The following is a 13,828-nucleotide window of genomic DNA, read 5'->3' as shown; positions in this document are numbered from 1 at the left end:
GTTGGACACTTAGCGTGTTTCTCATGGCCACCGAACGGCACTTCTTCTATGGACAAAAGGGGAGTCGGTGGGAAGTGGTGCATGGAAGGCAAAACAAAATTTATACTTGTCATTGGATGAAATGTGCCACATGGTCCACCAGCGTCCAATCACATCAAGTCTCCCTTGGTCTTCTGCGAATGTGATGCCATTCGTACAAATCTGGCGCGGTGGCTCAAGGGGGTTCGTTGGAGCAACAGGGAAAAAGTCCACACGTGTGCAGGCGCTATATCGCGGCGGCGGCGTTTGCGTCGGGATCTTCCGGCTCGGCCGCCCACACTTGGACGCGGCCTTCGCTGGCGGTGAGGAGACGCGGCTGCGTTGGATGGAAGGACAACGACTGGACCACCGCCTTGCCCACGAGAAGCTTCACTGACAGACAACCCTGACATGGAAATGAAGAATTCAAGTCCATATGAGTGCTCGGGAGTTTCTAAAATTGTGCACTGGCTAACCAGGAGGTGTTTACTTTTGCATTTGACTGCTTTTCGGGAGCATGTCCACTGGCGAGCGTTAACCCGGTCGCGCCGAGCAATGGTTTTGCCACTGACCTCCACCAGGTCCCAGAAGTAGACGTGTCCGTCCTCGGAGCAGCTTAGCACGTGAGTGTCTTTGCAGGACAGGCAGCATTCCAGCTTGTATCCCTTCATGGTGTGTCCCGTGTACCTGCGGCGCAAAGGCACAACTGGAGACGGCCGCCCCTCCCGCACGGCTACAGAGATGGACGCCACTCACTCTCCCAGCATTTCTCCCGTACTCTTATCCAGTAGTCTGACGGTGGAGTCCAGGCTGGAGCTGAGCGTGCACTGGCCGTCCTGAGTGAAGCATACGCACGTGATGGGACCTGAACGAAAACACGTGCCGCAAAATGACACGGTCGGTGACAAAACGACAGCGAGACAAGCGCAAAGACGTCTGACTGTTGACGAAGTCCACGTGGAGCTCTCCCATCCTCAGGTCGTAACGTCTCACTCGGCCGTCGACGGACCTGAACGCAATTGTCGACTATGTTAAAACAAAGTTGCTTTTATGGCTTTGCATGTGAAGCGTCCTCGCGGTGTTCTTTTTTGGGGATTTCTTGCACCGGCCGGCCGGCCGGCATCGGGCTTGTGAAAAAACCCACCCGGTGAGCAGCTCGTGTTTGGACACCTTCAGGCTACTGACGCTGTCTCGCGCCTCATCCAGAACTTGGATGGGCTCGTTCTTGCGGGACCTGGTGTCCCAGCAGCGCACCGTCCCGTCCAAGGAACCTGAATCAGAGGCGAGACGCTTGGATCAGACCGGCGGCCCCGGGGGGGGGGGGGGTTGTGTTTTTGTGGGCCTACCCGACAAGATGACGGTGGCCTCCTCGTTGAACTGCACGCAATTGATTTTCTGCGCCGTGAAACAGCAAAAGCAAAGGTCAAAGGAGAGGGGACGAAAAAGAGGGAGGCGAGGCGGAGACGTACCGCGGCGTGCCCTCGAAGTTTGCGAGCCACCTGACCCGTGGCCACGTCCCAAAGGATCACCGTCTTGTCGGAACTGCACGAGCAAATGTTGCTGTTGTCGAACGAGCTGCGCGCACAAACCAGACGAGAGCAACCGAGGGCGGTTCAGCTGCATTTGCTCACCACGGCTTTTTGAGCATTTTTAATCGACGTGTGTTAACAATGAAGATTAACGAGCACATTCATTGGCTGACATTGGTGACTCACCTGTCGGCATCCAGCACCTCATACCCGTGGCCGCTGTAGGTCTTGAGCAGCGTCCCTCGGCTGCCGCTCCACAGCTTGAGAGACTTGTCGCCGCCGCAGGAGAGCAGATACTGGCCATCCACTGATGGAATCGTGAGAAAGAGAACCACGTCACACCAAGGCGCTGAGCGAGAACAAAGTGCGTTGTAAATTCCATGATCACCGTTGAAGCGCACCGCTCGGACGGCTCCCTGCTGACAGTCGATGGTTCGGAGCAGATGGTGAGGAAGCTGGGGGGTCTGAGGTTTGGGGAGAGGGAATGACATGGTGCCTCCTAGAAAAGGAAACACAGAAAAGGTCAAATGACAGCAGTTGTGAGAAGAAAGTTGCAATTTGGCAAAAAGGCGCCTTTGTTTGAATCGAAAAAGGTCTTGACTAAGCGCTTGTTTTTAATGATCACATTTGTAATCTTTTGAGGACAAAAAGGACACAAAAATATTTTTGTGCACGAAAAACTATTTTCCTTATTATTGAGAACATTTGATTTCTTGCAAAATAAACATTTCGATGTTTTTCTATCTTGAGGACTTGAACAAAATGGACTTTTAAAAGGAGCACTGTTTGGGGGAGGTAGGGGGTGTAAGTAACGGAGACAATCTACATTCCGATGCTTTTCTATCTTGAGGACTTGAACAAAATGGACTTTTCAAAATATACTTGGAATACTAATGATAGAGTGCATAAAAATTGGCAGTTTTTCTGTGGCTTTCCAAAACTGTATGAAAATGAAGACTGCTGTGGATCAAAAAATCATTGCAACATTGCAGCTTTCGCGCTGTGGGATATTGAATAGTAACGATGACAATACGAATGATATCCATTTTGCCCACACGCAACCATGATTTAGAAAGTACTTACTCCAAACCTGAGGCGTTAGAAATGGGACGTGGAGGTGAACGTAATGGCAACTGCTGCAAGTCAAAAACGACGTAAACCGTGCTCACGTATTGCTGCTTTTATTGAAAGTGACTTGGACGACCGCGGCAATTTCACATTGGCACGATGAAGAAACTACGGAAGCTTGCCTCGTATTCTTAGTTCCGCGGTGGGGGCGTCAACATGACGTCACTTCCGCTCGAACGCGCGGTGGCTACTGGGATAATGGCTACTTTTCAAAACAAAAGGTCACAAACGTTTCTTCCCAATTGAATGGATTCCGTTCTTAGTCCTAGCTTTTACTTTGAAGACCAAGGGGAACTCTCCTCTAAACTTAAAGTCCATTCCCTCCCTCCCTCCAGTACGACCAACTGCATTTCAATCATCAAGCTTCCTAAAACAATTGTGAGCGAAGGCGCACTTTGAGTGTAAGAATGTCCTCGAACAACATGGCGGATCCCAGGAGACAAAACAAGATATTGCGGTGAGTTTCTTGATGTTTTGCTTGGGTGTTGCAGCCAGCCTGCGAGTTCGGACGGATGCTAAAGGTGGCTAACTAAAGAGATGGCATCATTTGGAAATGGAATGGAACGTCAAATGTCCGCGTGATGACACACTGTGGCAGGTACAAGCCCCCCACTACGGAGTCCAATCCCACACTGGAGGACCCCACCCCGGACTACATGAACCTGCTGGGCATGATCTTCAGCATGTGTGGACTCATGCTCAAGGTGACAGACACAAACACGACAGGAACGAACACACAACACAACACAACACAACACGCGTGTGCACAACACACAAGCAGACAGCAGCGGCAGCAATCCTTACGTGGAATGTTTTTGCACCTTGAAGCTGAAGTGGTGCGCATGGATCGCCGTCTACTGCTCCTTCATCAGTTTCGCCAACTCCAGAAGCTCTGAGGACACCAAACAGATGATGAGCAGCTTCATGTGAGTGATGGTTTTCAACCACACCAGATTGTTAGCGTTGGAGTGAAAAAAAGGATGATGTATTGTATATTCAAGTATAAAATGCATGTCGTATGTGCTGATGCATTGTCCACAAATGACTTCCTTCTGATTGGCTAAGACTCACCTCACGGTTTCGGTGTTGCAGGTTGTCCATCTCAGCCGTGGTCATGTCGTACCTACAGAACCCTCAGCCCATGTCGCCGCCGTGGTAAGCGAGAAGGGGGCGCGGCCACAGAGTCGGAAGCTGTCAACAAACCGCATGGGAAGTTCAACGAAACCGAGACGAGACAAGACGAGGCGGGACGAGACGAGAGGGCCGGCCGGCCGTCTCGCTTCCACCTGTTTTTGGTTCTTTGATGTTTTGCTACTTCATACATTGGAATACAAAAAATAAAATGTCACATTGGCATTGATTAAGGTTTTAAAGTGACTATTTTTCTGGGTTTGGAAGTCGAGTTTCAAGCAAGCGTTGTGGTTTCAAAGTAGGGTTGTAAACTAATGAAGGTTGGAAGACACGTTGGAGGTTTTAAGCGATGCTTTCTAGCCAGGTTTGAAGTATCAAACTAAGGTTTTGCCTATATGGGACAAATACAGGGATTTCTTGGCTCGAGGTTCCGTTATGGTACGAGTGTAGGGTTTCAGGCCCGAGTTTGGATTTGACAATGAAAACAAGCTCTAGAAATGTCGCGAGGCTCTCTTTTTTATTATTGTCAACATTTCAAACATTCAAAATAGTATCGATTAAAATGCATTAAAAAAGATCAAATGCATTTTTCTGCTTGATGCATACAAATGATGACGGCTGACCAACAAAAGCGACTGAAATGTTAGACGAAACACTTGTCATTCAAGTTGAAATTGTAGTATCGCCGGTCGCCAGCAGGGCGCGCGCTAAGGTTTAAAATGGAACATTGTGGCAGTAGCAACCAGCAACCTAACTAATGTAGAAAAATAGATTTAAGGCATCCAGGCAGTGAGTGTGTGTGTGTGTGTGTGTGTGTGTGTGTGTGTGTGTGTGTGTGTGTGCGCGCGCCCGCGGACTCAATTAAGAATAACCAACATGAATGATAAATAAGTTCATTAGGATTTGTGAATTTGAAGGAGGCACCGGCACTTTAACACTGTATCCCGCCCCATTCTGATAAAAAGGAGTTGCTTGCAATACTGAAACAAAAAATACAATAATACAAATTTTTCCTGTCATTTAAGTATGTACCTGTTCATAGAAGAAAGTTTTCAAAATACTGTACAACAATTATCGTAACGTCTCGCAAAAACAAAACTAACAGTTTAGATGTTTGTGGGATTTTCTTCCAATTGTGCAAATGTGTTTGCCAGTATTTTATGACTTTTTATTCAAACAAACGTTGTATTCTTTTTTGCCACATATAACTATTCTTGTAATATTACACCGTTATTCTCATATTTGGAATTATTGTGGCATTTTTCATGCTAAGAGCCTGCCTGACCTGTTCAAGAAAATACGACCTTCCTCCCCAAATTTTGAGACTATAGGCAAGATAGTCAGGTTTTTTTTGTAACATTACAACTACTTGCATGATTACATTATTCTTATTTTTTGTCATTATTACTTTTAGATGAAATTTGAGAAAATCCTCTCTACCTCAAAATATGACTTTTATTTTGCAAATTCAGTACTATTTTCGATACAGTAATTGTTGATTGTTTCATCAGAGTAATTTTTGTTCGAAAGAATTACACATTTAATTTTTACAAAACAATTCTTCAATCGTGAATTGTTCTTTGAACATTGCGACTTTATTCTTGAAAAATGTTATTTTACCCTAATGTCCTGACTTCATTTTTGCAAAACTACAATTTATCGTTTCCTATTTTGTACTTGTTCCTTGGAAAAGGCTGACTGAAAGCTTTGCTCTTGTCATAATATTCCAACTCATTTTTCAGCATTTTCTCAACAAAAAAATTCTTATATTTTTGTGACTATTATTAAAAAAATATTTACTCAAGAATGGTACTTTTTGTTTTTGAGTCTCAAACTTGGACTTCCTTTGGCACTCGCCACCACAGCGCCCCTTGCTGCTCGGAGTCACAACCTGCATGTTGGATCCCTACCGGACATTGCAAGTCAGAAGCTTGCTTTTTGTTCCTTCTGTGGGTCCAGGGTTAAACAAACAAACGAAAAGAGGGCCCTCGGCGTCACTGGCGTCAGAGGGCGAAGAAGAGGATGAGGACAACGATCATGATGGCCACCAGCACGGCGATAGCGCACCACTGACGCCGACCTGCCCAACAACACAGGAAGCAGTCAAAATGTGCGAGCGAGCGCACGTGCACGTGTGTGTGTGTGTGTGTGCGCACGTTACGTACTACTGGTCATATGTGAGACCTTCTCCATTTTTTTGAGCACCGAGTCCATACGTGACGATGTCTGGTCCATCTCGTCCGCAAAGTCCCCCAGCATGCTACAGGTGGGGGAGAGGGGAGGAAAAAAAACAAAAAACAAAGAATAAGCGGGTCGGTTCATTTCCGTATAATTGCATCATGGGCAAGGGGGGGGGGGGGGGGGGGGGGACTCACATGGCCTGCTCGTCCAGTTCGTCGCCGATGCGTCCCGACATGTCTTTGAGGACCCGGATGCTTCCGGACACAAGCTCCAGATGATCGTCCTGCTCCTGCATGATCAGCTACACGCACGCACATGCACACATCTCTCAGCCAAGATTTGTTTCCTTGCAAAATGATTCCATATGAACTTTTTTCTGTGGTTGTTCTTGATTCTACCAGAATGACTGTTGAATGATTCCAATTTCCTCTTTGAAAATAAAAACAACAATATCTTCACATTGCTCTCATCTTATTGTTGTTGTTGTTCCTCAATCATCTGCATGCATTACCTGCTGTTGCTCCTGCTGCTCTTGGATGTATCTGGAATTGGCGGACACCAGGTGGGCATCCAGTTGCATCGAGCGGTCCGCTGAAGCCGGTGGCGCCTGAAACGACAAGAATCAATCATCATCATTTGCGTGTGTCATGTGGGGTTCACGGTGGTGTGTCCAACCTGCTTGTTTTTTTTCTCTGCCTGAGCCACAGCAGATGGACTTGACAACTGGTCCTTCATCTCCTGCTCACAAAAAATAATCCGTATGAATAAAAAAATAATCATATACATACATGTGCGCGTGTGTGTGTGTGAGAGAGAGAGAGAGAGAGAGAGAGAGAGAGAGAGAGAGAGAGAGAGAGAGAGAGAGAGAGAGAGAGAGAGAGAGAGTGTGTTGTGTTGACTTGACCTGCACAGACTTCCTGGTCCTCTCCACAAAGTCTCTCCGCTCCTGAAGCTCTTCGTGGCCCAGGCGGAACTTTCCCGGGTTTGACTCCACGATACCTGAACCGCATGCTCAGGACGTAAACAAGCATCTACGTACTTGATATTGGGACCCTTTCTCACAATATTGCCCAAAAATGGTTTTCCTTTTTGTGCTCTGAGTCGTTTACCCATATTCCAACTTTCTTACAAAGTCTTTGTTCAAATTGACATAATAGCACAACGTTTGCTCCCAAATGTTCAACTTGATTCTCTTAAAACAGATCTAGTTACCTCATGATGCGAGTGGTTTCTGCCAAATTAGGACTCTTGGCAATGACTCACAATTATTGACACAGGCTTTAGGGGCCGACTAATTCCTGGAAGAGAACAGAGCCGGCGTTTGTTTGGCAAACACGCGTGATGCCGGTTCCAGAGGATACTGATGGTCTCGCTCAGGTCCTCCAGGTCCCAGTCGATGGCCCGCAGGCAGTTGCGCAACTCGTTTGTGCTCCAGTCCAGCTCATCGCGACTCACCTGCGCAAATAATAATAATGATAAAAATAGGATTGCTCATTGTTGATCGAAGAGCATGAATGACGGTCTTACCTGAGTTCCATCCTGCAGAAGCTCCTCCCACCGATCAAACAGGCTACGTGCACGAGCCGTAGCCTTCTGCACCTCCCTGCACACAAACATGTTGTGAGTCCAACATGTCACTTCCATAGACCATTTTTGACCATCTACGTATTTGTATTTGGAAATCAAACAAACACACAAGCTAACTTAGCAGCCTCTCGTTAAGCGACCCGCTTCAAAACACAGTTCTAAAGGTCCACAAATAACACAGCAGGTGAAACAAAAGCCAAGATATGTAGGCGGAACCGACTTTTGTTTGCTCAACGTCAACAGAAAAAGCCCAAGACCAAAAATCACTGCATGAATTGGACGATAACGTCGAAGGCTTGTCAGCCACCGCTCAGCGTTCGGCCATTTCCGCTGGGCTTCTGCTTGCCCGGCGGCCCACCGAGTGACACATATGTCCAATGTGTATTCACTGAGTGGCTTTGCTGAGTTTTAAATGGGCTTTTATGGCGTTTTCTCACCCTTTCACCACGAAAAACGGGTCCTCCAGCGACATGCTGTTACTTCCGGGTGCGTCACGCTGCCGCGCAAGCGCACTGGGCCGCGCTTCGTTGAGCAGCAGTCACATTCTTTCGATAGATCGCGAGGAGAGAGAGAGAGAGAGAGAGACAGAGACAGAGACAGAGACAGAGACAGACAGGCAGACAGACAGACAGACAGACAGACAGACAGACAGACAGGCAGACAGACAGACAGACAGACAGCGAGAGAGAGAGAAAACATAAAATAGCAAGAATATAATGACACGGAAAAAATAGATAAAAATATGCCAGAAAATAGAAAATTGACAAGATGTTTTAAAATAACAATTTATAATCAATAACAAAGCCATCGTACTTGATGTAAAAAATACGAATGCCGTATATATATATATATATATATTATACGTCCCCAGTCTAAAAAGCAGAAAGCTTGTGTGTCAAATTAATTTCAGCAAAGTGTGTTTTTATCCCTGACAACTGAAGGCGTGAACGCTGATTCATTCCTCGCACAGAAATGTTCTTGTTGCTACAAGCCGGACAACATTTGAGCTGCTTTGTTTGCCTTCCTACTTTTGTGCCACCGGAGCAAAGTCAAACACAACACTGCCGAAGACACCCCAAAAAAAGGGAGAAAAAGGTGCCCAAAGCGAGGACGTAATGTGGAGCACCATATAAATAGAGCCGGTGATCCTTTCCCTCAGTGTCTCCAAGTGCTCCTTGTATGGATGACCTACTTTGCGGTGTGAGGGAGCAGCAGCAACATCACACAGCTTGGTAAGCTGCTTTACACACAGTGCACTTACACAAAACCAAAAACATTCTTTGACGGCGACCAAAAAGGTCAACTCGAGCCGCTCAACGACGCACTTGACATTGAAATAAGAACAATCAAGCGCAGTTTCAAGTCATTGTTACCAAGTATTCCAGAAGTACACCGTTGTACTCGGTGAACTTGCGTTTTTATACAGCAAACATTCCTTGCCAACCATTTGGCCTCAGGCGGAGGCATTGCAACTACACACACATAAACACACACAAACACACACACACACACACACACACTCACTCACACACACGGCGTCACCATAGTGACCAGTCGGGCGCCAGCACCAAGCGAGGTCACGGTGCCTTTTTTTCTGGTAAGCCAACGAGCGCGTATCGCCGTTCAAATGTAAGAAGCGTGCTGGCCGATACAGATTGTCAGCATTCCAAAACAAAATGTGTCTTGTTTATTTCAAAACAAGTTGGAAGGGTGGAATTCCGCGGAAAATGAATCCAGCTATTTATGCCATGGATTAGCAACAGACATAACAAATTGTCTAGGAAAAATGAATGGCAACATGATGATCCAATCCTCACCGGCACCTCTGCCTACCTGAGGCACCGGGCAGGAGCTCAATAACAAATTAAGGCAAACAAATAATGGCACTAAAATGCTACGGAAAAGAAAGCGACTGGCAATACAATTGTGAGATAGAAAAATAGCATTTTATAAGTATGAAAAAATAATTAGTGCCTGTGAATACAAAAATGATTGCCTTGGGAACAAGGACCAAAAAAAGCATTTAGTAAGTTATTGAAAAGATACAATAGTTTCAAATCTAAAAGTAATGAATGAAATGATATCATTTGTTCGGTCGTGACTCCAGAGGTTATTGGGCGCTACAATCATAGCATAAAAGTACAAAATAGCTGGGCATTCGGTGACAGTATGAATGCTATGGGTGAGTTTACATAACACGTGTTGCCTGGCGTGCATTAGCGTGTCTATTTTTGCAGCTGTGTGGCTGAATAGCACACATACCAAAATGCCCAAAATGCAGGGATGCAGCAGCAGCAGCAGCAACAGCAGCAGCAGCACACACACACACAGATGGCAAGAGTTTGAATCGTCGATACTCTTGTTTCCTTTGTTCGGGTTAAAAAACAACAACAACAACAACAACAACAACATTATGACTCAAAAGGTAAACAATATTTAAGGCTTAAATATTCAGGTATGGACTTTTTTCACTTTTCCTGAAAAAGCGCGTTTAAAAATCAACTGCAGTTGTAACAATGATCATTTCCGACGGACCATTAAGGCGTCGTGACATGACGTGTCTTTTGACCCGCTGCCCGGTAACCTTGGTAACCCGGCTAACCTTGTTTACACCGGCCGCCGCCCCATATATGGTGTTCTGGTGACGTCACTACAGCTGGTGCGGGAGAAGGGGGGGCGGAGTAATGACGTTTGCTTTTCCACTGCGCGTATTTCCCCCTCCCTCCACAGCCACCACGGGATTTTACAACCGGATAGGCCTTATATGGCGGGGGAGTGACGTCGTGAGTCATACGTATGTATGTATATGTGTGCGCGCGCGCGCGAGAGAGAAACTCCGGTGAAATTTGAGACGCTTCTTTTTTTTTTTTCCTCTCACTTCCTCACCCACACGCGAATTCTATGAGCTGTCCCGAGTTACCAGAAGATAAACATGTGACATCATTCGGCGAAACTCATATAAAGTCATGTGAAAAATATTCCCCGTCAGTCTCCATTATCTAGTTATTGTGTGAAAACGGCTTTGAATAAATGATTAAATACGTAATTCTTTGACACGTCATCTAATTATCACGACTCAATCTAAGACAACTCTTTTGCTTTTACATTTCAATAAGCTTCAGAGACGTTTGTGAAGCGCGCAATGCGGAAGAGAAACTAAAAGTCGAGAAGGGTGAGAAGAAAACGGGCTAGACGGAACAGATGGCGCGTGCGTGCGTGCGCGCGCGCGCGAGCCTATTGCGTGCGCGTGTGTGGCAGGTGTGGGCGGTGCCTGGTTTGTCACTGGCTGAGGAATTCGGCGTGACGTCAGAGAGTAGATAAATGGCCTCCCTGCCTCTCACGCACAATTCTACGCGCGGCAGCGAACGTAGAGACAGACACTCAGCGTCGCAAAGGAAAGCGTCCCGTCCCGAACCGAGACCGAAACTTTTTAAACTCCCCCATTTTGTTGTATTTTAGAATTTGCTTTCTAAATCGTCAGGCCGCTTCGTGACAAGACGGACGTAAGATCTCGAAACAATGAGTGACACCACAACAACGGACACAACAATGGAAGTGAACGCGGAGGCCCGGCGGATTCTGGCCGTGTCCATAAGCAAGTTGTACGCGTCCCGGAGCCAGCGAGGCGGACTGAGACTTCACCGGAGCCTCCTGCTCTCTCTGGTCATGCGCTCCGCCCGGGACATTTACCACTCATCGGCGCCTCCGGCCGAGCCCATGGAGACGAGCCCCGGAGAGCCGGCTGAGTTCGACCTGGAGTCGGGACTCCAGGCGGACGAGCCCCCCGCCGAGTTGAGCTCGACGGCAGGGGGAGGTGCGCACCAGGAGGTCGAGGGGGAGGAGGAAGAGCCCACCGAGGACAAAGAGAACCGGAGCCCGAACAGGCGCTCCAGGAAGCGGCGGGGGAAGACTTCAGTGGCGCCCCACTTCCTCCCCAGTAAGAGGGCGAGGCTGGAGCCCGGGGAGGAGCGGCACGCCGCGCCGCCGCCACCGCCACCGCTACCGACCAGCTGCCGAATGGGCCCCGCCGAGTCCCTCACGTCGTTCTCCCTGAACCGGGTTGTACCGGCTTGCTGAGAGGGCACGCGCGACACGAAGGCTCCACAGGACTTGGAGCGCTGTTTCCGCCTGCATACTTGGAAGAAGGGGCCTGGAGGCCACATCGACTGTCCCGGGACGGGAATGTTCCCGAGCGGACACGAATGGGGCCCTGCGAGGAGGATCTTGGGTCCGGATCGAACGAGCGACCCAATAGACCGACTCTCCAGCTGAGTCACACGCCGTGGACCGTTCACGAGCCAGGACAAATACGCGCAGTGACTCCTAGCGGACGGACGGAGTCAGTGAGGTGTTTACCCGACACACTCGCGCAAGCGCAAGCACAAGCACGCCACGCCGCGCCGCGCCGCGCCGCGCCGCGCCGCCCCGCTGTGTGGACTGACCACGGACGACACGGTGCTACCAAAACAAAAAGAAGAGGCTGTTTTGCAACGACTTTTTGCGTATTCCATGAATGTGAAAATGACGTCATATACCTCACTTATGTAAGGCTGCTTTCTTTGGTGATGTTAATAATAAATGAGTTGAAATAAGCGCCTCTCTGCTAGTTATTGTTGTCCAGACAGGATGTTGGCTATGTGGGTCAATCCTCAAGCATGTCTGCCGCCAGACGGCCTCCTCTAATCGCACACGCATGCAGTCACACCACTCACTTCCTGTAGATTACAACAGAATTATGAATCACATCCTGCCGGCGTGATCCCACAACCCACACACCAGCAAGCCACTTCATTTGGTACACCTTCTCATCAAAGCCAATGCAAAATGAGGCATGTTTCTATTCTCTTGTGGAGGATGGTCAATAACATGGCAGACTAAATCAACATATTTGACTGTATATTACTTCAAATCAATATAGTCATGCTTCATGCTTGGACACTGAAGAAAAAAGATTCCCCCTCATTTGGCCATGCAGGACTCCATGAAAATTGCGCCCGCTCACACTGTCAAAAGTGACAACTATGACCTTTGACTGTACACTTAACCACGCCTGTTGTATGTATATATATATATATATATATATATATATAAAAAACCAGCTCACCACGTGACGTGTATCAAAGATGCGTGAGCCTGCGCGCGCGCTCACCAGGCGCCGCGATGACGTCCGGCGGATGCTAAAAATAGAATAGTAGGAAGGAAGGAAGCTGAAGCTGAGTCGGCTCGAAGATGAACAACAGCATCTCGCTGAATTTTCCATCAGCAAAGGAGAAAAACATTCTGAGTTGGTGAGGGGATATCTAGCATCGTCTTGGTCGTGATAACAAAATCAATCCTGCATGCATGTTGTTTCCAAGACGCATTCTTGAGGGATGCCTCTCGATTGCAATGTCCATGCCAAAACAGTGCATCGAAACAACAATCAGTCATAAATAGAGGTCATTTGCTCCCGATATTATTATTATTATTTAACTACTGGATCACATTTGAGACATCACGAAGTAGCTGTTGAGAGCAGAAGGACATGTGATGTACAGGAAGTGAGTGTGTTTTCCTGGACAGGGCAGGAAGGAGCCGATACAATGAATGTGAACGAGCAAGTGTGTTTTTGTGTGAGACAGGAAGTGATGCGTTGTTGCAGCAGAACGTGTGGGAGGGACGGGGGGAGGGAGGGAGGGAGGGAGGGAGGGAGGGAGGGAGGCAGGCAGGGGTCTATTTTGGGCCCTGAGTGTGGATGCGTGAGGAGGAGGTGGGCGACGGACAGACGCATGTGAACAGGAAGGATGGATGGATGGATGGATGGATGGATGGATGGATGGATGGATGGATGGATGGATGGATGGATGGATGGATGGATGGAAGGATGGATGGAAGGATGGAAGGATGGATGGATGGATGGATGGATGGATGGATGGATGGATGGATGGATGGATGGATGGATGGATGGATGGATGGATGGATGGATGGATGGATGGATGGAGAGGGAGGAAGAAACGGCCAATAAAATGTGACGTAAGAGGCAGGGGGCGAGACCGTGCGTTTCGCTGGGAACGTTGGTGACGTCGCAGAGGACGCAGATGAGGAGAGGAGGAGGAAGAAGATGAAGGTGCAGCTGCTGGCGAGAGCGAGGACGAAGACACCGAAGCGCAGTGCACCTTCGCTCCCAAGATGGATTGCCACGCTTGAGCGTTTACAATTCACGTCGACTCGCGGCAATGACGTCATGAGGATGCAAACAACAACAACGAGAGCTT

The 13,828-nt window shown here is 48.0% G+C and overlaps 4 protein-coding genes across 6 annotated transcripts; 2 read left to right on the top strand and 2 right to left on the bottom strand.

The window, feature by feature from the left end:
• Positions 1 to 75: 75 nt before the first annotated feature.
• On the bottom strand, positions 76 to 2,851 carry wdr83 (WD repeat domain containing 83). Of its 2 annotated transcripts, none has more exons than XM_088374667.1 (10): positions 2,631 to 2,851; positions 1,936 to 2,046; positions 1,734 to 1,854; positions 1,488 to 1,593; positions 1,365 to 1,413; positions 1,163 to 1,289; positions 960 to 1,027; positions 775 to 883; positions 509 to 705; positions 76 to 424 (listed from the first exon to the last, which is right to left on the bottom strand). In XM_088374667.1, the coding sequence occupies exons 2-10, from the start codon at positions 2,036 to 2,038 to the stop codon at positions 150 to 152; spliced, it is 1,155 nt and encodes a 384-aa protein (XP_088230793.1). In that variant the 5' UTR covers positions 2,039 to 2,046; positions 2,631 to 2,851; the 3' UTR covers positions 76 to 149. The 2 variants fall into 2 exon arrangements, with proteins under 2 accessions (XP_088230793.1, XP_088230794.1); XM_088374668.1 differs by having other exon boundaries at positions 591 to 705; positions 2,631 to 2,850.
• A 36-nt stretch (positions 2,852 to 2,887) lies between these two features.
• On the top strand, positions 2,888 to 4,035 carry wdr83os (WD repeat domain 83 opposite strand). Of its 2 annotated transcripts, none has more exons than XM_088374675.1 (4): positions 2,888 to 3,076; positions 3,167 to 3,379; positions 3,504 to 3,601; positions 3,768 to 4,035. In XM_088374675.1, exons 2-4 carry the CDS (start codon positions 3,257 to 3,259, stop codon positions 3,832 to 3,834), a joined length of 288 nt encoding a protein of 95 aa, XP_088230801.1. In that variant the 5' UTR covers positions 2,888 to 3,076; positions 3,167 to 3,256; the 3' UTR covers positions 3,835 to 4,035. The 2 variants fall into 2 exon arrangements, with proteins under 2 accessions (XP_088230801.1, XP_088230800.1); XM_088374674.1 differs by having other exon boundaries at positions 2,918 to 3,132; positions 3,274 to 3,379.
• A 267-nt stretch (positions 4,036 to 4,302) lies between these two features.
• Positions 4,303 to 8,143, bottom strand: stx10 (syntaxin 10). The gene is made up of 9 exons (XM_088374672.1): positions 8,012 to 8,143; positions 7,515 to 7,590; positions 7,349 to 7,442; positions 6,892 to 6,986; positions 6,663 to 6,725; positions 6,499 to 6,594; positions 6,182 to 6,288; positions 5,972 to 6,066; positions 4,303 to 5,886 (listed from the first exon to the last, which is right to left on the bottom strand). Exons 1-9 carry the CDS (start codon positions 8,044 to 8,046, stop codon positions 5,810 to 5,812), a joined length of 738 nt encoding a protein of 245 aa, XP_088230798.1. The 5' UTR covers positions 8,047 to 8,143; the 3' UTR covers positions 4,303 to 5,809.
• Positions 8,144 to 10,716: 2,573 nt separating this feature from the next.
• ier2b (immediate early response 2b) lies at positions 10,717 to 12,166 on the top strand. Its single transcript, XM_088374673.1, has one exon. It carries the CDS (start codon positions 11,094 to 11,096, stop codon positions 11,649 to 11,651), a length of 558 nt encoding a protein of 185 aa, XP_088230799.1. The 5' UTR covers positions 10,717 to 11,093; the 3' UTR covers positions 11,652 to 12,166.
• The last annotated feature ends 1,662 nt before the right edge of the window (positions 12,167 to 13,828 follow it).

The sequence above is a fragment of the Syngnathus floridae genome, chromosome 4 (genome assembly GCF_059516105.1).
Source record: "Syngnathus floridae isolate MCC-2025c chromosome 4, RoL_Sflo_1.0, whole genome shotgun sequence".
Taxonomy (NCBI): Eukaryota; Metazoa; Chordata; class Actinopteri; order Syngnathiformes; family Syngnathidae; genus Syngnathus; species Syngnathus floridae.
The sequence above is the reverse complement of the archived record's forward strand: the minus strand, read 5'-3'. Positions and strand labels throughout refer to the sequence as shown.